Source organism: Gigantopelta aegis, chromosome 5 (assembly GCF_016097555.1).
Source record: "Gigantopelta aegis isolate Gae_Host chromosome 5, Gae_host_genome, whole genome shotgun sequence".
NCBI classification, from domain to species: Eukaryota; Metazoa; Mollusca; class Gastropoda; order Neomphalida; family Peltospiridae; genus Gigantopelta; species Gigantopelta aegis.
The window spans coordinates 11,830,292-11,854,263 of record NC_054703.1 but is presented as its reverse complement, the minus strand read 5'-3'; the positions used below and the strand labels follow the sequence as shown (position 1 = coordinate 11,854,263).

The 23,972-nt window shown below is 40.4% G+C and overlaps 1 protein-coding gene across 2 annotated transcripts in view; it reads right to left on the bottom strand.

The window, feature by feature from the left end:
* Positions 1 to 3,762: 3,762 nt before the first annotated feature.
* LOC121373394 (endoplasmic reticulum aminopeptidase 1-like) overlaps positions 3,763 to 23,972 on the bottom strand; it is an 81,756-nt gene continuing 61,546 nt past the window's right edge. For both annotated transcript variants that reach the window (XM_041500035.1, XM_041500034.1), the window contains exons 16-19: positions 22,891 to 23,058; positions 20,347 to 20,487; positions 15,279 to 15,360; positions 3,763 to 6,790 (exon numbers count right to left, since the gene is read on the bottom strand). In XM_041500035.1, the coding sequence (XP_041355969.1) occupies positions 6,647 to 6,790; positions 15,279 to 15,360; positions 20,347 to 20,487; positions 22,891 to 23,058 (535 nt within the window). In that variant the 3' untranslated portion in view covers positions 3,763 to 6,646. The remainder of the gene's footprint in view (positions 6,791 to 15,278; positions 15,361 to 20,346; positions 20,488 to 22,890; positions 23,059 to 23,972) is intronic.

Below are 23,972 nucleotides of genomic sequence, written 5' to 3'. Positions count from 1 at the left end.
AAACTGGATAAAAAGTTTGAAATCCGCAGAAACTGATATCCATGAAACATACTTAAGACATTCTGTGGAATGTTCAAATAACAATATGTTGAAAACAAAACACAAAATCCTAGAAAAGTAGATGTATGAAGGGTATGCGTTTGCAAATAACAAAATATCCACACACACCCCTCCGAAAACAACAATTAATTTGTAGAACATCCATGTACGAGTGGCTGATGAAACACAAATTAATCAGACAATTCTACCTAGAAGACCCCCCCCCCCCCCCCCCCCCCCCCCAATGTATATCTAACATTTTCAAGTGTTTTGCAGTGTGGCCATTTTATTTTATTATGCTTAGTGATCTTGTAAAATAAAAATACATTTTGTCGGCTTCAGTTATTAAGATTCTTAAGTAATGTTGCTTGCCGCCATGTTTATGAGACTGTGACATCGCTGTTCTGCTGTATAACAAAGGTCATGGTATGTGCTGTTCTGTGTTAAAAAGTTTATAAAAGATACCTTCAAGTTGTTAATAATACAAAAATGTAACTGGTTTCCCCTGAAGACCTTTTTTTAAAATATCAGTTAAAAAAAAAATATATATATATATAGTGAGTTTTGATATTAATACTAATAAAAGAAGATCACATTAAAGGCATACTGTCACAGATTTAAGGACCTTATTTCTCTATAAATGAATAATAAATTAAAATTACATTAATTTTTACAGACCAAACCTAGATATTGCATCACTTTAACTACACCATGATGGAGTGAAATCCATGTCAACCCTCTCAGCAATGTTAGTTTTTGAATTATGGACCATTGCCATAATTTAATTATTAAAAAAAAATAAAAAAATTAATAAGTGGAGTATGGTGGTTACGTAGATGGTTTAATAAAGTACATTTTGGGACAAATCAAATATATATATTTTTAAGTAATACTTTGTTAGGCCATATACATGTAATAGGTCAGTGGTCTGTGACAATATGCCTTTAAATTGGGTCTTGATCAGTAATCAAAAACTAACAATAACACCAAGATTAGATTGGATTAAAAAAATGAACACAATAAAATAAAATTACATTGAATCAGGCCTTAAAAAGGTAAAGATCTAAAGTGAATAATATAAACAAAATTACAAATGAAATCAAACCTTGATAACGAAGAATCAAAATGAACACTATGAAATAAGATCACATTGAATCGTACCTTGACAACATAAGAATCAAACCTTAATAACGAAGAATCAAAATGAACACTATGAAATAAGATCACATTGAATCGTACCTTGACAACATAAGAATCAAACCTTGATAACGAAGAATCAAAATGAACACTATGAAATAAGATCACATTGAATCGTACCTTGACAACATAAGAATCAAACCTTAATAACGAAGAATCAAAATGAACACTATAAAATAAGATTACATTGAACCATACCTTGACAACATAAGAATCAAATTTAACACTGAATTAAGATCACATTGAATCGTGCATGTACCTTGACAACATAAGAATCAAACCTTAATAACGAAGAATCAAAATGAACACTATAAAATCAGATTACATTGAACCATACCTTGACAACATAAAGAATCAAAATGAACATTGAATTAAGATCACATTGAATCGTGCATGTACCTTGACAACATAAGAATCAAACCTTAATAACGAAGAATCAAAATGAACACTATAAAATAAGATTACATTGAACCATACCTTGACAACATAAAGAATCAAAATGAACACTGAATTAAGATCACATTGAATCATGCATGTACCTTGACAACATAAGAATCAAACCTTGATAATGAAGAATCAAAATGAACCCTATGAAATAAGATTATAATGGACTTCAATGAAATAAAGAATCGAAGTTAACGCAATGAAATAAGATTATAATGATAACATGAAATAAATAAACACTGAAATAAAAGTACACCATATGCTCAACAGACTTTGATAGGCAAGACAAAATATTATAACTTTATTAACACATTATTATTTACACAAGTAAACAACCTGATTAACAATATTATGACTTTATTAACACATTATAATTTACATTGGTAAACATCCTGATTAACACAATCGATAAGGGGACTGTCCTGAGTTTGAGACGACTATGGAAACCTTTATAATGACTATCACTGTATATTAAATACATTTTCTTGTTTAGAATATCAGTGTCTGCATGTTTCAAGGTGTTTTTGATCGTATTAATGTTTGTTAAAGTTTTTTTTGTTTTTGTTTAACGACACCACTAGTGCGCATTGATTCAATAATCATTGGTTATGTCATGTCAAAAATGTATAAATTAAATTTTGACATAGTCTTATGAGGAAAACCACTACATCTTTCCGTTAGCAGCAAGATATCTTTTATATGCACTTTTCCAAAAAGAAAGAGATACTGGTATTCTAAATAAGAAAATCTATTTAATATTAGTCTGAAACATCTCCACAATTAAAGGGACAGTAACACCCCCTCCCCCCCAAACCATTTTGTTGAGCCAATATCTCTGTAACAACCTCGAAGATATTCACAACCTCATTAGGGTGGTTCCAGAACTGATTACAGGTGGGAGGCAGGGAAGCACTAAATAATGTTTTGGTGCTTTGTGGGTATTTGCAATGTTTTTGTCTATATATTGTACATACGTAAATAAAATTGTATTTGTTGTAAAAGGTATGCAAATAATTTGTAACCCACCCCAAGATCAATTATGGAACTGTCCTAGCTGTTAAAATATACGGACACCCAGAAAAATATATTGTATATTGGAATTCCCTCAATATCAGACGTTTTTCATAGTCTATTTTTAAATGCAGTACAGAGCTCAAACTTAAGAATTTGTCACCCACAGCATTTAAAAAAAAAAAAAATTGCCTTGGGTGAAACAGCCCACCGACAGCAATTTTGAATGTGCCTACGGCAAGTTTTAAAAAAATGACTTTTGCAGCAAATAAACTTGACTAAAAAGTTATTTTGCTGATTAGATCTATTTCAAATGTGCAAATGTTAAATACTGGTAGATAATGTACACCAGGTGTATACATTTTGTTGCTGTTGAGGAGTTTTACAGATAGCAATAATTTTTATTCAGCTGCACAAAAGTGCCATCGGCGCTGTTGTTAAATTCGAGCCCTATTCCAGACTTTTACTTTGTTCCATGGGTGTCTGGGTAAAAGGGTTTTCACTGTACAAACATCAAGGCCCGTGCTTATAAAACTTAAAGTCTAGACTTTAATAAAGTCCAGACTTTAACGTAATGCTGTTTGAATGTCGTTGCCATGCCATGCCATGCCACGAGGATGACTGGAAACAATAGATTTTCTAAAATTGATATCTTAAAGCCAGACATTATAAGCATTATGTAATTTAATGATAAAAACGCTTTGTCAAAAATATTTTACACTGCCTAATAATTAGGGTTATTGTCATTAATTATCATTGATACGTATCATATTGCGACCCAGGAATAAGAAACAAAAAAAAGTTTGTGTTATTTAACGACGCCACTAGAGCACATTGATTTTTTATCTTATCATCGACTATAGGACATCTAACATATGGTCATTCTGACACATTTGTTTTTAGAGGAAACCTGCTGTCGCCACATAGGCTACTCTTTTACAACAGGCAGCAAGGGATCTTTTATTTGCGCTTCCCACAGGCAGGAAAGCACAAACCATGGCCTTTGTTGAACCAGTTATGGATCACTGGTCGGTGCAAGTGGTTTACACCTACCCATTGAGCCTTGCGGAGCACTCACTCAGGATTTGGAGTCGGTATCTGGATTAAAAATCCCATGCCTCAACTGGAATCCGAACCCAGTATCTACCAGCCTGTAGACCGATGGCCTAACCATGACGCCACTGAGGCCGGTCCCAGGTATAAGATACACATTGTATCACACTACCTGTATCATAATTCATTGCACCGCTAGTTCACTGAACACCAAGCTGTAATATAGGAACACTTTTTACAAGAGAAATTCACACTTGACAAATAACAATAAAGACATGACAAACATTCATGTTCATATAGTAGTATTATATATAAATATAAATATAAATATAAACATAAAACAGACATATGCACATTAGTACTGAATCATGAACACCAAGACGAACACTTCATACAAACTGGTCTCAGACCACATCACAAAATTCTGTTCAGTCTATATAAAAAAAAAAATAAAAAAATAATAATAAAAAATAAAAAACCCAATAAAATTAAAAAACAGAAAAAGATGTAAAAAAAAAAAAAAAAAAAAAAAAAACAATAATGAAATACTGTGGTCCAACAACAAAAAATGTGATTAAAAAACCCTCCACACATATACTTTCAGCCTTGCATCAAAACTACTATTCAGTCCCTCATCACAATATAGAGTTTTCATCACAAACACTGGTCCCACTTCACAGTCTTCAAAAAGACACAAGTGTGTAAAATAATAACTGCATTTCAGTCTAGGGGAATTTGTTATAACAGTCACAACTTATAGCAAATACTATAGCAAAGCAACTTCATAAATAATGTGCTATTGTTCTTTATCATCCACGTCGTTCAAGATATTCAGGGAAATATAACCAGTATGACCCACGTGTATCATAATGATTTCACGTGCACAACTAATGATGTACCTTTGTGAAGCAACGTCATAACTGAATGCGGCTTCCCCAGTATAAATGCTTATCAAAATGACATCGTCGTCTCTTTTTAGTTTCGTTTGAAACGTTCTGACATGGTCCTAGCTTGTTATTCACAAAAATTATATTTTGGATAATGTGGACAATAAAGAAATTATTACACTTATGTGTAAATCGTACTGATTTTACGAAACTCGTGTCGGGATTCATGTATCACCCTTGCTCTCGCACAGGGGCAGGTTATACTTTAGGTAAGGGGGGGGGGGGGCGGGGCGCTCCGAAACAATATGTAAATGCTTATAATTTGACATAAATTTTACATGGACATCAATTTAGATCTACGTGGTGGGGTTTTTTGTTTTTTTAGTGGGGGGGGGGGTGGTGGTGTCTGTACAAGTGGGAAACCCCCCATAATCCACCCCTGATACAATAATATTGACACTCGTTTCATAAAATCAGTACGACACACAAGCTCGTATAATGATCTCTATATATCATTAAATTTCCCAAAAATGAAAAACAACTGTTATAATTACAAACAATTACAAATACATGTAATAAACTTAGTTCGAAATATACAAAACACATGTTTCTTTTTTTCTAACCATGATCCATCTTCCAACAGTAACATAATTCTCCAAATATTTCATACCTGTAATAATGCAATAACCTTCTTTTTTGGTAATGTCGTCCAATCCGAATCTAGTCAAGGCTTCTGCCAGAGTTTAAAACGGGTATGGTGCCATACCCAAAAATATTTGCAGATTTTTTTTTATTTTAAAGTTAACCTTTTGACAAATTTAATTACTCTGATCATTACTGTATGATTTTCTTGACTCTAACGTTAAACGTAACCCATTTTCTTTCTGGGGGAGATCTCCTATCCCCTGTTGATTGTGGTTGCATTCAATTCCATAGTGCCATACCCAAAAATGTCTTTCTGGCAGAAACACTGCTAGTATATCATCTAACAGGTGAAAGTTTGAATTGTATGAAAGATAAGATACCTGTATTTTGATTTTTAAAATTTAAATATATTTTTTTCAATGTTATGAAGATATGAAAATAACAGGCCTCTGTTTTTCCTATGTTCATGATATAATGCGTAGCAATTTCAAAATTAAAAAATAAACATGATTAACAATGGTGACAGACAGAAAAATAGCTTGTGTAAACAAGTAAAACTCCTTGTGGAAACTATGAAACTATATTCTATTTACTAAAGGGTCTATTATTCTGAATCCTTCAATATCAGAAATATTCTTAAAATTGCAACTTTAATGTGATTTTAAATTATCTTCATGGTTAATTTTTTTGGTAAAATAATTCGCAATTAAAACAGGGATCTAGAAAATTAGGTGGACAAATTTTGACAAATAAAATCAAAAAGTATTTCAGCCAATCACAATTACTTATTTTCACTGAATAAATACAATGTTATAAAATAGAATTCAAAAGGATAAAATTAATAAATACATGGGAAAGAACTATACTAGAATTTAGTACTATTGACAGGGAAATATTGCTGGCGCCATTTTCCTGAAAATACATTTGTGTGTTTCAAAATTCAAACTAGCTGGAATAATGCAGTTAATAATACATCTGTCATCAACAGATATTAACATATTATTATAACTGAATGTGTATCTTAAATCTAGCATTTTTGCAAACAATAAAAATGTAACACTAGTCTTATTTCTAAGAGATATTTTCTTTTAACCAAAAAGAAAATATCTTTCCTCAAATGTTTTGCATTAACCAATCAGAAATGTCTTTTCCGAGATGTATTTTCTTTGATCCAATCAGAAATCTCTTTCCTAAGATATATTTTGTCTGACCCAATCAGAAACCTTTTCCCTGAGATCCTTTAGCCAATCCAAAATCTCCTGTACCAGTTTTGTTTCCAGCTAATTAATATTCCTGTTAAGATGAAATTTTGTTTAGCCAATCAGTAATCTCCTGTTCATGGTTTTTCATCCAATTAATATTCATGTTTTTTAAGATGCATTTTCTTTTAGCCAATCGGTAATCTCCTGTTCATGGTTTTTCATCCAATTAATATTCATGTTTATCTTCTCCAGTGTTTGTTGCACGGCTCTCTTTGCAGATCCAACCTCACGTGTACTGAAAAACGATTTGACCTGAAAACAAATTTAAATATTTTAGATAAGCACAGTAGGATTATTCCGTTCTAATTTCTACAAAACATACTATACGACATTCTTACAGAATTCTAAGAGTACTGCGACAGTAATACACGCCCCCTACCAAAGCCGAATGTTTTTGTTTTACAGTTATAGCCCTTGAATAAATTCCCATGAAAGACAATCTTGATCTGGCCGTAAGTCTGTCAAAAGTGAATAATTTTAATCCCAATCAAAGTCAAACTTGGTACGTAACTCTACACGATAAACCTATACACAAAATTGCAGATCAATATTTTGAGGCATTGTGGAACAGACACACAGACAGAAAAAAAAAAAAGAGAGTTAAAGTTTATTTTGTTTAATGACACCACTAGAGCACATTGATATATTTATTATCAGCTATGGAATATCAAGCATTTGGTAATTTTGATATAATTATAGTCTAATTTTTCCATTAGTAGAAAGGGATCTTTAACATGCACTATCCCAGACAGGACAGCACATACCACGGCCTTTGACATACCAGTGGGATCAACCCGAGACTGACTGCGCATAAAGCAAGCACTTTATCACTGGGTTATGTCCCACACTACATACAGAGACAAAACCTGATGCAATTTAACCAATATTATTGAGATGTATCCTAGTGGTAAAATCCTTGATTGATGCGCGATCAGTTTGGGATCAATCCCCGTCAGTGGGCCCATTGGGCTATTTCTTGCTCCAGCCAGTGCACAATGACTGGTACACCAAAGGCCGTGGTATAAGGTATCCTGTCTATGGCATGGTGCATATAAAAGATCCCTTGCTGCTAATCGAAAAGAGTAGCCCATGAAGTGGGCACAGTGGTTTTTCTCTCTCAATATCTTTGTGGTCCTTAACCATATGTCCGACGCCATATAATCGTAAATAAAATGTGTTGAGTGTGTCGTTAAATAAAACATATCTCTCTTTTTCCACTCCATGGGCCCTGATTATAACTGGTGATAATACACTCCACGGGCCCTGATTATAACTGGTGATAATACACTCCACGGGCCCTGATTATAACTGGTGATAATACACTCCACGGGCCCTGATTATAACTGGTGATAATACTCCACGGCCCCTGATTATAACTGGTGATAATACACTCCACGGGCCCTGATTATAACTGGTGATAATACACTCCACGGCCCCTGATTATAACTGGTGATAATACACTCCACGGGCCCTGATTATAACTGGTGATAATACACTCCACGGGCCCTGATTATAACTGGTGATAATACACTCCACGGCCCCTGATTATAACTGGTGATAATACACTCCACGGGCCCCTGATTGTAACTGGTTCTAATACACTCCACGGGCCCCTGATTGTAACTGGTTCTAATACACTCCACGGGCCCTGATTGTAACTGGTTCTAATACACTCCACGGCCCCCGATTGTAACTGGTTCTAATACACTCCACGGGCCCCGATTGTAACTGGTTCTAATACACTCCACAGGCCCTGATTGTAACTGGTTCTAATACACTCCACGGCCCCCGATTGTAACTGGTTCTAATACACTCCACGGCCCCCTGGTTCTAATACACTCCACGGCCCCCGATTGTAACTGGTTCTAATACACTCCATGGGCCCTGATTGTAACTGGTGATAATACACTCCACGGGCCCCTGATTGTAACTGGTTCTAATACACTCCACGGCCCCCGATTGTAACTGGTTCTAATACACTCCATGGGCCCTGATTGTAACTGGTGATAATACACTCCACGGGCCCCTGATTGTAACTGGTTCTAATACACTCCACGGCCCCCGATTGTAACTGGTTCTAATACACTCCATGGGCCCTGATTGTAACTGGTGATAATATACTCCACGGGCCCCTGATTGTAACTGGTTCTAATACACTCCACGGCCCCCGATTGTAACTGGTTCTAATACACTCCATGGGCCCTGATTGTAACTGGTTCTAATACACTCCACGGCCCCTGATTGTAACTGGTTCTAATACACTCCACGGGCCCTGATTGTAACTGGTTCTAATACACTCCACGGCCCCTGATTGTAACTGGTTCTAATACACTCCACGGGCCCTGATTATAACTGGTTCTAATACACTCCACGGGCCCTGATTGTAACTGGTGATAATACACTCCACGGGCCCTGATTATAACTGGTGATAATACACTCCACGGGCCCTGATTATAACTGGTGATAATACACTCCACGGCCCCTGATTATAACTGGTGATAATACACTCCACGGGCCCTGATTATAACTGGTGATAATACACTCCACGGGCCCTGATTATAACTGGTGATAATACTCCACGGGCCCTGATTATAACTGGTGATAATACACTCCACGGGCCCTGATTATAACTGGTGATAATACACTCCACGGGCCCTGATTATAACTGGTGATAATACACTCCACGGGCCCCTGATTATAACTGGTGATAATACACTCCACGGGCCCCTCAACTGGCCCTGATTATAACTGGTGATAATACACTCCACGGGCCCCGATTGTAACTGGTTCTAATACACTCCACGGGCCCTGATTGTAACTGGTTCTAATACACTCCACGGCCCCCGATTGTAACTGGTTCTAATACACTCCACGGGCCCCGATTGTAACTGGTGATAATACACTCCACGGGCCCTGATTATAACTGGTGATAATACACTCCACGGGCCCTGATTATAACTGGAGATAATACACTCCACGGGCCCTGATTCTAACTGGTTCTAATACACTCCACGGCCCTGATTGTAACTGGTTCTAATACACTCCACGGGCCCTGATTGTAACTGGTGATAATACACTCCACGGGCCCTGATTGTAACTGGAGATAATACACTCCACGGGCCCTGATTGTAACTGGTGATAATACACTCCACTCGCCCTGATTATAACTGGTTCTAATACACTCCACGGGCCCTGATTATAACTGGAGATAATACACTCCACTGGCCCTGATTATAACTGGTTCTAATACACTCCACGGGCCCTGATTGTAACTGGTTCTAATACACTCCAACTGGCCCTGATTATAACTGGTGATAATACACTCCACTGGCCCTGATTATAACTGGTGATAATACACTCCACGGGCCCTGATTCCGATAACTGGAGATAATACACTCCACTTGCCCCGATTATAACTGGTTCTAATACACTCCATGGGCCCTGATTATAACTGGTTCTAATACACTCCACGGGCCCTGATTATAACTGGTGATAATACACTCCACGGGCCCTGATTGTAACTGGTTCTAATACACTCCACGGGCCCTGATTGTAACTGGTGATAATACACTCCACGGGCCCTGATTGTAACTGGTTCTAATACACTCCACGGGCCCTGATTATAACTGGTTCTAATACACTCCACGGGCCCTGATTGTAACTGGTTCTAATACACTCCACGGCCCCTGATTGTAACTGGTTCTAATACACTCCACGGGCCCTGATTGTAACTGGTGATAATACACTCCACGGGCCCCTGATTATAACTGGTTCTAATACACTCCACGGCCCCCGATTATAACTGGTTAATACACTCCACGGGCCCTGATTATAACTGGTGATAATACACTCCACGGGCCCCTGATTGTAACTGGAGATAATACACTCCACGGGCCCTGATTGTAACTGGTGATAATACACTCCACGGGCCCTGATTGTAACTGGTTCTAATACACTCCACGGGCCCTGATTATAACTGGTTCTAATACACTCCACGGCCCTCCACGGGCCCTGATTGTAACTGGTTCTAATACACTCCACGGGCCCTGATTATAACTGGTGATAATACTCTACTCCCCTGATTATAACTGGTTCTAATACACTCCACGGGCCCTGATTGTAACTGGTTCTAATACACTCCACGGCCCCTGATTATAACTGGTTCTAATACACTCCACGGGCCCTGATTGTAACTGGTTCTAATACACTCCACGGCCCCTGATTATAACTGGTTCTAATACACTCCATTATAACTGGGATAATACCCCTGATTATAACTGGTGATAATACACTCCACGGGCCCTGATTATAACTGGTGATAATACACTCCACGGCCCCTGATTATAACTGGTGATAATACACTCCACGGCCCCTGATTATAACTGGTGATAATACACTCCACGGGCCCTGATTATAACTGGTTCTAATACACTCCACGGCCCCTGATTATAACTGGTGATAATACACTCCACGGGCCCTGATTATAACTGATGATAATACACTCCACGGGCCCCTGATTATAACTGGGCCCCATGATTGTAACTGGTGATAATACACTCCACGGCCCCTGATTATAACTGGTGATAATACACTCCACGGGCCCTGATTATAACTGGTGATAATACACTCCACGGGCCCTGATTATAACTGGTGATAATACACTCCACGGGCCCTGATTATAACTGGTGATAATACACTCCACGGGCCCTGATTATAACTGGTGATAATACACTCCACGGGCCCTGATTATAACTGGTGATAATACACTCCACGGGCCCTGATTATAACTGGTGATAATACACTCCACGGGCCCTGATTATAACTGGTGATAATACACTCCACGGGCCCTGATTATAACTGGTGATAATACACTCCACGGGCCCTGATTATAACTGGTGATAATACACTCCACGGGCCCTGATTATAACTGGTGATAATACACTCCACGGGCCCTGATTATAACTGGTGATAATACACTCCACTGGTGATTATAACTGGTGATAATACACTCCACGGGCCCTGATTATAACTGGTGATAATACACTCCACGGGCCCTGATTATAACTGGTGATAATACACTCCACGGGCCCTGATTATAACTGGTGATAATACACTCCACGGGCCCTGATTATAACTGGTGATAATACACTCCACGGGCCCTGATTATAACTGGTGATAATACACTCCACGGGCCCTGATTATAACTGGTGATAATACACTCCACGGGCCCTGATTATAACTGGTGATAATACACTCCACGGGCCCTGATTATAACTGGTGATAATACACTCCACGGGCCCTGATTATAACTGGTGATAATACACTCCACGGGCCCTGATTATAACTGGAGATAATACACTCCACGGGCCCTGATTATAACTGGTGATAATACACTCAACTGGCCCTGATTATAACTGGAGATAATACACTCCACGGGCCCTGATTATAACTGGAGATAATACACTCCACGGGCCCTGATTATAACTGGTGATAATACACTCCACGGGCCCTGATTATAACTGGTGATAATACACTCCACTGGCCCTGATTATAACTGGTGATAATACACTCCACGGGCCCTGATTATAACTGGTGATAATACACTCCACGGGCCCTGATTATAACTGGAGATAATACACTCCACGGGCCCTGATTATAACTGGTGATAATACACTCCACGGGCCCTGATTATAACTGGTGATAATACACTCCACGGGCCCTGATTATAACTGGAGATAATACACTCCACGGGCCCTGATTATAACTGGTGATAATACACTCAACTGGCCCTGATTATAACTGGTGATAATACACTCCACGGGCCCTGATTATAACTGGAGATAATACACTCCACGGGCCCTGATTATAACTGGTGATAATACACTCCACGGGCCCTGATTATAACTGGTGATAATACACTCCACGGGCCCTGATTATAACTGATGATAATACACTCCACGGGCCCTGATTATAACTGGTGATAATACACTCCACGGGCCCTGATTATAACTGGTGATAATACACTCCACTGGCCCTGATTATAACTGGAGATAATACACTCAACTGGCCCTGATTCTAACTGGTGATAATACACTCCACGGGCCCTGATTATAACTGGTGATAATACACTCCAAGGAGATGCACTCCACGGGCCCTGATTATAACTGGTGATAATACACTCCACGGGCCCTGATTATAACTGGTGATAATACACTCCACGGGCCCTGATTATAACTGGTGATAATACACTCCACTGGCCCTGATTATAACTGGTGATAATACACTCCACGGGCCCTGATTATAACTGGTGATAATACACTCCACTGGCCCTGATTTTAACTGGTGATAATACACTCACGGGCCCTGATTATAACTGGAGATAATACACTCGACTGGCCCTGATTATAACTGGTGATAATACACTCCACGGGCCCTGATTATAACTGGAGATAATACACTGGGCCCTGGGCCCCTGATTATAACTGGTGATAATACACTCCACGGGCCCTGATTCTAACTGGTGATAATACACTCCACGGGCCCTGATTCTAACTGGTGATAATACACTCCACGGGCCCTGATTATAACTGGTGATAATACACTCCACGCCCTGATTATAACTGGGATAATACACTCCGGCCCTGATTGTAACTGGTGATAATACATTATAACTCCACGGGCCCTGATTATAACTGGTGATAATACACTCCACGGGCCCTGATTATAACTGGAGATAATACACTCCACGGGCCCTGATTCTAACTGGTGATAATACACTCAACTGGCCCTGATTCTAACTGGTGATAATACACTCCACGGGCCCTGATTCTAACTGGAGATAATACACTCCACGGGCCCTGATTATAACTGGAGATAATACACTCCACGGGCCCTGATTATAACTGGAGATAATACACTCAACTCGCCCTGATTATAACTGGAGATAATACACTCCACGGCCCTGATTATAACTGGAGATAATACACTCAACTGGCCCTGATTATAACTGGAGATAATACACTCCACGGGCCCTGATTATAACTGGAGATAATACACTCAACTGGCCCTGATTATAACTGGTGATAATACACTCAACTGGCCCTGATTATAACTGGTGATAATACACTCCATGGGCCCTGATTCTAACTGGAGATAATACACTGAACTTGCCTTGATTATAACTGGAGATAATACACTCCATGGGCCCTGATTATAGCTGGAGATAATACACTCCATGGGCCCTGATTATAACTGGTGATAATACACTCCACGGGCCCTGATTCTAACTGGAGATAACTCGGCCCTGATAACTGGTGATAATACACTCCACGGGCCCTGATTATAACTGGAGATAATACACTCAACTGGCCCTGATTATAACTGGAGATAATACACTCAACTGGCCCTGATTCTAACTGGAGATAATACACTCCACGGGCCCTGATTCTAACTGGAGATAATACACTCAACTGGCCCTGATTATAACTGGAGATAATACACTCAATTATAACTGGAGATAATACACTCAACTGGCCCTGATTCTAACTGGAGATAATACACTCCACTGGCCCTGATTATAACTGGAGATAATACACTCCACTGGCCCTGATTATAACTGGAGATAATACACTCAACTGGCCCTGATTATAACTGGAGATAATACACTCCACAGGCCCTGATTATAACTGGAGATAATACACTCCACTGGCCCTGATTATAACTGGAGATAATACACTCAACTGGCCCTGATTATAACTGGTGATAATACACTCCACGGGCCCTGATTATAACTGGAGATAATACACTCAACTGGCCCTGATTATAACTGGAGATAATACACTCCACGGGCCCTGATTATAACTGGAGATAATACACTCCATGGGCCCTGATTATAACTGGAGATAATACACTCCACGGGCCCTGATTATAACTGGAGATAATACACTCAACTGGCCCTGATTATAACTGGAGATAATACACTCAACTGGCCCTGATTATAACTGGAGATAATACACTCAACTGGCCCTGATTATAACTGGAGATAATACACTCAACTGGCCCTGATTATAACTGGTGATAATACACTCAACTGGCCCTGATTATAACTGGAGATAATACACTCCATGGGCCCTGATTATAACTGGAGATAATACACTCCACTGGCCCTGATTATAACTGGAGATAATACACTCCACGGGCCCTGATTATAACTGGAGATAATACACTCCACTGGCCCTGATTATAACTGGAGATAATACACTCCACGGGCCCTGATTATAACTGGAGATAATACACTCAACTGGCCCTGATTATAACTGGTGATAATACACTCCACGGGCCCTGATTATAACTGGAGATAATACACTCAACTTGCCCTGATTATAACTGGAGATAATACACTCCACTGGCCCTGATTATAACTGGAGATAATACACTCAACTGGCCCTGATTATAACTGGTGATAATACACTCAACTGGCCCTGATTATAACTGGTAGATAATACACTCAATCTGGCCCTGATTCTAACTGGAGATAATACACTCCACTCCCTGATTATAACTGGAGATAATACACTCCACTGGCCCTGATTATAACTGGAGATAATACACTCCACCCTGAATATAACTGGTGATAATACACTCCACTGGCCCTGATGCTAATGGAGATAATACACTCAACTGGCCTGATTTAACTGGTGATAATACACTCATCTAATCCCAACACATAAAGACAATTCACCTCATTGTAATCAAACTCTGTTCTGAAGCTTCCTGTCACACCCTTCACGAGATTTGGAAACTGAAACGAGCCGACACCATATCTGAAAAACAACAAGCATTTCAAACGTGATGGCTGTCACTGTAACTAAAACAACAACAATGTGACAGGTGTTATTATAACTAAAACAACAACAACGTGACGGGTGTTACTGTAACTAAAACAACAACAACAACAACAACAATGTGACGGGTGTTACTGTAACTAAAACAACAACAACAACAATGTGATGGGTGTTACTGTAACTAAAACAACAACAACAACAACGTGACAGGTGTTACTGTAACTAAAACAACAACAACAACAATGTGACGGGTGTTACTGTAACTAAAACAACAACAACGTGACGGGTGTTACTGTAACTAAAACAACAACAATGTGACGGGTGTTACTGTAACTAAAACAACAACAATGTGACGGGTGTTACTGTAACTAAAACAACAACAACGTGACGGGTGTTACTGTAACTAAAACAACAACAACAACAACGTGACAGGTGTTACTGTAACTAAAACAACAACAATAACAACAACAATGTGACGGGTGTTACTGTAACTAAAACAACAACAACAACAACGTGACAGGTGTTACTGTAACTAAAACAACAACAATAACAACAACAATGTGTTTTACTGTACTAAAACACAACATGTGACAGGTGTTACTGTAACTAAAACAACAACAACGTGACGGGTGTTACTGTAACTAAAACAACAACAACAACAATGTGACGGGTGTTACTGTAACTAAAACAACAACAACGTGACGGGTGTTACTGTAACTAAAACAACAACAATGTGACGGGTGTTACTGTAACTAAAACAACAACAACGTGACGGGTGTTACTGTAACTAAAACAACAACAACAACAATAACAACGTGACGGGTGTTACTGTAACTAAAACAATAACAACGTGACGGGTGTTACTGTAACTAAAACAACAACAACGTGACGGGTGTTACTGTAACTAAAACAACAACAATGTGACGGGTGTTACTGTAACTAAAACAACAACAACGTGACGGGTGTTACTGTAACTAAAACAACAACAACAACAACGTGACAGGTGTTACTGTAACTAAAACAACAACAACAACAATAACAACGTGACGGGTGTTATTGGATTCAGGTACATCAACAATATTCACAACTTGTCCTGCAACATGGAAATGTACTGAGACTCAATAAAACATTTTGGGACCAAGTTTGTTTAGCATGTTATTTTTGATACATATCTGTGTGTGTGTGTAACAAAGAGAGAGAGAGAGAGAGAGAGAGAGAGAGAGAGAGAGAGAGAGAGAGAGAGAGAGAGAGAGAGAGAGAGAGAGAGAGAGAGAGAGAGAGAGAGAGAGAGAGAGAGAGAGAGAGAGAGAGGGGGGAGGGGGAGGAAGAGAGACAAAGAGAGAGAGAGGGAGGGAGACCAAGAGAGAGAGGGATGAAGAGAGTGAGGGAGCAAGAGGGGGGATAAGAAGAGAGAGGGAAGAGAGAGAGATAGAGAGAGAGAGAGAGAGAGAGAGAGAGAGAGATAGATAGAGAAGAGACGAGAGAGGGGAGGGGATGGAGAGACACAAAGAGAAGATATGGAAAAGTGGAGACCAAGCAGATAGAGGGATGAGAGAGTGAGGGAGCAAGAGGGGGGATAAGAAGAGAGAGGGAGAGAGGCAGGAGAGAGGAGAGAGGTAGTAGAGAGAGAGAGAGAGAAGAGAGAAGAGAGAGAGGTGAGAGAGGTGGATATGATAGAGACGATGAGAGAGAGAGGATAGGGGGAGGAGAGAGAGAGAGAGGAAGGAAGATAGAAAGGGAGCAAGAGAGGGATAGAAGAGAGAGGGGAGGAACAAGGGAGTTATATTAGGAGGAAGGGAGAGGTTGTATGGAAGGAGAAGAGAGGGATGAAGGGAGTCAGAGGAGGAAGAGGGCTAAGAGAGAGAGTGAGAGAGGAGAGAGTGAGATAGGGGGGAAGTAGAGGGAGAGAAAAAGCGAGAAGAGGAGGGAGGGAGCCCACGAGAGAGAGGGATGAAGATAGTGAGGAGCCAAGAGGGTGGGGGGGATAAGCAGAGAGAGAGGAAGTAGAAGAGAGATAAAGAGAGAGAGGGAAAGAAGAGGGAGAGAGACAAGGTGAGGCTGGGTTGATGGAATATCTCTCTTCAAGAAAGATAGAGGGGAGGGAGAGAGGGGAAGGAGCGAGGGGGATGAAGAGATTGATGAGGAGAGGGAGAGGGGGGATAAAAATAGAGAGGAGACAAGAGAGAGTTATAAGAGGAGGGATTATGGATAAAGTTAATGAATCAAACGAGAGAGAACAGAGAAGACTAGATGGAGAGATATATATAGAAGAAAGAGAGAGAGTTGAAGAGAGAGAGAAAGGGGACGTTGGAGGGAGAGAGGAGAGAAAGATATAGAGGGAGAGAGAGAGAGAAGAGAGAGTATAGAGAGAAGAGAGAAAGATAGGGAGATACAACGAGAAAAAAGGACAGGGGGACCAGAGATAGAGGGAATAAGTGGATAAATCGGGGGGGGGGACAGAGAGGAGGGGGAGCTGGGAGGAAGTCCATATAGGGAGCAAGAATAGTGGTGATAAGACGAGATAGAGGGAATCAATAGGACAGAGAGAGAGAGAAGAAACAGGAGAAGATTAGGTTAGGATCTAGAACAGCGCGAGCTAGAATAGAGCGAGAGGATAGCGGGATATAGGCGCGCGAGAGAGGAGGACTAGAGAGCAGAGGAAGATTTTCAAGAGGGGAGAATCTTAGAGTGAGCAATATAAGAGGTATATCGGAGAGGGGGGGAAAGACAAATATAAGAGACAAAGATATAATAGAAATAAGCGGAAGAGAGGGTTTTTAAGAATAGAGAGGGTAGCAGAAGAGCGAGAGGGGTTAAGAATAGCGTGGATTAAGATAGCGGATTAGGCCGTAGCCGACGTTGAAAGAGAGGATAGAGACGGGAGAGAGAGGGTAGGGAATAGAGCGAGAGTATATTTATATGGCCAGAGAGAGGGAGGGGGTAATCTATTAGGAATTTACAATAGGATATAGAAGATAATAGGGAGACCAAGATAGAGAGGGAGGAAAAGGGTAGTTCGGAGCGGAGCAAGAGAGGGGATAGAGAGAGGAGAGGAGATCTATAAGATAGATAGAGAGAGGATAAGGTTGGAGGAGAGAGTCGTGTATTTAGATGATATAGAGAGATAGATAGTAGATAGAGCGAGATTCTCTATCCCAGGAGATCTAGTTCCCGAGAACTTGAGAGAGAGGAGGGATTTGGGAGCAAATAGATAGAGGATTGAGATTTATAGAGAAGCCAAAGCAGTTGGGGGATATTCTAGATTATAGAGAGACGAGCGAAGATATTTATATATTAGGGCCGTTAGGTCTTTTTTATAATAAGATATATATAGAGTATCTATATATATATATATATATATCTCTCTCTATTCTCTCAAAGTCAAGACGTCTTGATTGAGAGACTCTCTCTCATCGGTTATTAGAGAGTTACTTTCTCAGAGGCCTTCGCTCTCTAGAGATGATTAATCTCTTTATTTATCAGGGAGTGGTTTGTCAATGCAAACCCGAGGATATATCAGAAGGATATAGGTCCAAGCATCTCCGGATAGAGTATAGATTGCGAGAGGGAGAAGAATTTTTTAAATATTCTAGATGCTCTCATCTAACACCTCAGAGTCTCCTATAAGAGATATATTTATTATATATATATGCTCTCAGCGCTATATAGAGACCTTGTATAGAGGTTGTGAGATCTCTTAATCATATCTATTTTTATTTCTCCCAGATATAGACTATCAGCTCTAGATCCCTATTTGAGGGCCTCCCTTTTCTTTAACTCTCAATATATTTTCCTGGAGTTTCGGAGGAATCTTCGCTTCTCTCTCTATTAAGTCTTTTCAGAGGACACAAGAGAAATAGATGATGACGATATTTTTTAATCCCGACCGCGCGCGGGCCTGAATATTCTTTCTCCCTAGTTTTCTTTTATAGATTATTATCTTTAAACCCATTAGATCTCTTTTCGAAGAATTCCTTTGAGTTACCAAACCAAAACCACTATATAAACATCAGGACCATCTATCACATGAGTCTCTAAATTTGTTATTCTCGCTCGAAAGAAACTCTACGTGCTTGGTACAATCTAACTGGGCGGATAGACTCTTGAATTCCGCTCAACGTTGGCCTGTTTTCCTTCTCTCTGCTAATCATCTTATCATCTTCTCTCTCTCTCTCTCCGCTTCTCTTAGCTTTTCGGGAGAGATTCTGATCCCCGAGAAAGTATCATCCGATATGAAGAACAATACAGACACACATAATCCCTTCATCTTTCAATTAACCAATGGAGGAAGGGAGGCTGGGCCAAGGAGCGACAGAAAACCAGAGGACACAAGAGAACATGATGACGATATGTTAACAACGAAAGAAACCTGAATATTAATTTAGTTTTCTTTAAAGATTATTAATTTTGAAACCCATTAGATCTCCAAGAATCGAAGATCTCTTGGTTACACAAAACCAAAACCACATATAACCAATCAGGACCATGTAAACAGGAGTCCTAAATTTGTTATTTCTTGAAAAGAAACAAACCTGGCTACAATCTAACTGTAGACCCTTGAACCGTCAACTTGGCCTGTTCCAGTTGCTAATGACATCACTTTCTAATGACGTCATTAGCTTTCCGGGTGTTATTTTCATTTGATCCCAGAAAAAAAATGTGATTAACCAATGACAATACAGAACACACTCGCCATCAGTTTACAATTAACCAATGACAATACAGAACACACTGGCCATAAGTTTACAATTAACCAATGACAATACAGAACACACTCGCCGTCAGTTTACAATTAACCAATGACAATACAGAACACACTCGCCATCAGTTTACAATTAACCAATGACAATACAGAACACGCTTGTCATCGGTTTACAATTAACCAATGACAATACAGAACACACTCGCCATCAGTTTACAATTAACCAATCACAATACAGGATACACGCCATCAGTTTACAATACCTTTTGTACAGCTCGTCGTAGTTCTGTTCGAGGAACCTCCAAGCTCGGAGCTGACCGGATGGGCTGGAGGCCAAACCTGTGATAACCGAGATGGAATCCTGGGACCGGACCTTCAACTTGTCGAGACTGTACCCGAGATATCTACAAAACAAACACACAACTCGAGTCTTCGTCATGAGAAAAAATCAAGGCGGGCTGAAGATCACTCCCCTGAAATGGTGCAAGGTGAGCAATCAAGGTGAGCTGAAGATCACTCCCCTGAAATGGTGCAAGGTGAGCAATCAAGGCGGGCTGAAGATCACTCCCCTGAAATAGTGCAAGGTGAGCAATCAAGGCGGGCTGAAGATCACTCCCCTGAAATGGTGCAAGGTGAGCAATCAAGGTGAGCTGAAGATCACTAAAAAAAATAGTGCTGGGCAAGCAATGACATGAAATTTCAATTATAATGCATTAAAAGTTTTATTGCAAGATGATAAATTTGTCACTCCTAAAACTTTCTGGCAGTGTGGAGTGTATTTGCCCCCTCCAGTACCCTCCCCTTGTATCTGCACCTTGATTGTAACTTACAGTACCAGCCTCTGGGGCAACATGGTTAAGCCATTGGACATAAGGCTGGTAGGTACTGGGTTCACAGCCTAGTACCGGCTCCCACCCATACAGAGCGAGTTTTAATGACTCAGTGGGTAGGTGTAAGACCACTACACACTCTTTCTCTCTCAGTAACAACTAACCCACTGTCCTAGACAGACAGCCCAGATAGCTGATGTGTGTGCCCAGGACAGTGTACTTGAACCTTAATTGGATATAAGCACGAAGAATAAGTTGAAATGAAGTGAAACTTACAGTTCTATCTGGCGGACATCCTTGGTCATCCTTGGTCATGGCGTTGAGAAGTTTGGCCTTCTTGGATGGGACATTGGTAGTGTGTTTGTGTGTGTATGCATATCTATGTGTCTGTGTGTGTGTGTGTGTGCACCTCCAGCCCCTCCCCCCGAATCTGCACCTTGATCGTAACTTACAGTTCTATCTGGCGGACATCCTTGGTGTAGGTCATGGCATTGAGGAGTTTGGCCTTCTCGGATGGGACATTGGTAGTGTGTATTTGTGTGTGTATGCGTATCTATGTGTATGTGTGTGTGTGTGTGTGCACCTCCAGCACCCTCCCCCCGAATCTGCACCTTGATCGTAACTTACAGTTCTATCTGGCAGACATCCTTGGTGTAGGTCATGGCATTGAGGAGTTTGGCCTTCTTGGATGGGACATTGGTAGTGTGTATGTGTGTGTGTGTGTGCACCTCCAGCACCCTCCCCCTGAATCTGCACCTTGATCATAACTTACAGTTCTATCTGGTGGACATCCTTGGTGTAGGTCATGGCGTTGAGGAGTTTGGCCTTCTCGGATGGGACATTAGTAGTGTGTATTTGTGTGTGCATGCGTATCTATGTGTATGTGTGTGTGTGTGCGTGTGTGTGTGTGCGTGTGTGTGTGCACCTCCAGCACCCTCCCCTGAATCTGCACCTTGATCGTAACTTACAGTTCTATCTGGCGGACATCCTTGGTGTAGGTCATGGCGTTGAAGAGTTTGGCCTTCTTGGATGGGACATTGGTAGTGTGTAATTGTTTGTGTATGCGTATCTATGTGTGTGTGTGTGTGTGTGTGCACCTCCAGCACCCTCCCCCCGAATCTGCATCTTGATCGTAACTTACAGTTCTATCTGGTGGACATCCTTGGTGTAGGTCATGGCGTTGAGGAGTTTGGCCTTCTCGGATGGGACATTGGTAGTGTGTGTTTGTGTGTTTATGTGTATCTATGTGTGTGTGCACCTCCAGCGCCCTCCCCCCCGAATCTGCACCTTGATCGTAACTTACAGTTCTATCTGGTGGACATCCTTGGTCATGGTGTTGAGGAGTTTGGCCTTCTTGGATGGGACATTGGTAGTGTGTGTGTGTTTGTGTTTGTGTGTGTATGCGTATCTATGTGTGTGTGTGTGTGTGTGCACCTCCAGCACCCTCCCCCTGAATCTGCACCTTGATCGTAACTTACAGTTCTATCTGGCGGACATCCTTGGTGTAGGTCATGGCATTGAGGAGTTTGGCCTTCTCGGATGGGACACTGGTAGTGTGTGTTTGTGTGTGTATGCGTATCTATGTATGTGTGTGTGTGTACCTCCAGCCCCTCCCCCCGAATCTGCACCTTGATCGTAACTTACAGTTCTATCTGGCGGACATCCTTGGTGTAGGTCATGGCGTTGAGGAGTTTGGCCTTCTCAGACGGGGACGTTGGTCACATGTGCGAGTATGTGTACATATGTGTCTGTATGTGTGTGTGTGTACCTCTAGCCCCTCCCCCCGAATCTGCACCTTGATCATAACTTACAGTTCTATCTGGCGGACATCCTTGGTGTAGGTCATGGCATTGAGGAGTTTGGCCTTCTCGGATGGGACATTGGTAGTGTGTGTTTGTGTGTGTATGCGTATCTATGTATGTGTGTGTGTGTACCTCCAGCCCCTCCCCCCGAATCTGCACCTTGATCGTAACTTACAGTTCTATTTGGCGGACATCCTTCGTGTAGGTCATGGCGTTGAGGAGTTTGGCCTTCTCAGACGGGACGTTGGTCGCGTTGTACTGATCCCAGCAGAACTGCCAGTCAGCCTCGTCCCCATTCTCCACCCCGGCCTTGTACACAACATTCTTCAGGTTGGGAGATAGGCTACAAACAGAAATGACAATATTTATTTAAGTATCTCTCACACCCCCAACCCCCACCACCTTGTTGGGGGTGGATATATAAGGCCTTAGAAAATTCCAGGGGATAAAAATTACATTTTCAGAAAAATGTGATTGTCTAGCCTTAAAGGCATATTGTCACAGACCACTGACCTATTTAATGATCTAACAAAGTATTACCTAAACAAATATAATTTGATTTGTCCCTAAATGTACTTTATTCAACCATCTTCATAACCACCATACTCCATTTATTAATGACATTTTGTAAAAAGGGATGACATGGATTTCACTCCATCATGGTTCAGTTAAGGTGATGCGATAGCTAGATTTGGTTTCCAACAATTAAAGTTATTTTTATTTATTATCAATTTTTAGAGATATAAGGTCCTTAAATCTGTGACAGTATGCCTTTAAGAATTTTAGTTTTTGTTTCACTATTATTTAATGACACCACCAGAAAACATTGATTAAAAAATGTCATTTGGCAAGTCCTATACAGCATTTCTGCCAGAAATAAATTTCTGGGTACAGCGCTATGTGTGTACTGAATGCAACCGCAGTTGATAAGGGATATGGGAGGCCTCCCCTACAAAGAAAATAGGTTAGGTTTAGGGTTAGGATTAAGAAAATCATACAGTAATGATAACTTAATTTTGTCAAAAGGTCAACTTAAAAAAACTAAAATCTGCGAAAACATTTGGGTATATATATATATGGCACGTTACCCATTTTACCCTCTGGCAGAAACCCTGCTATATATAGTGCTAGGTGAGAAATCACCTGAAGTTTCGATTATATTGTTTACAATCTGCTGTTCTCCTAAAACGTTTCAGGTAAGTGTGAAGTGATCAAGGAAAGAAATGTTTTATTTAACGATGCACTCAACACATTTTA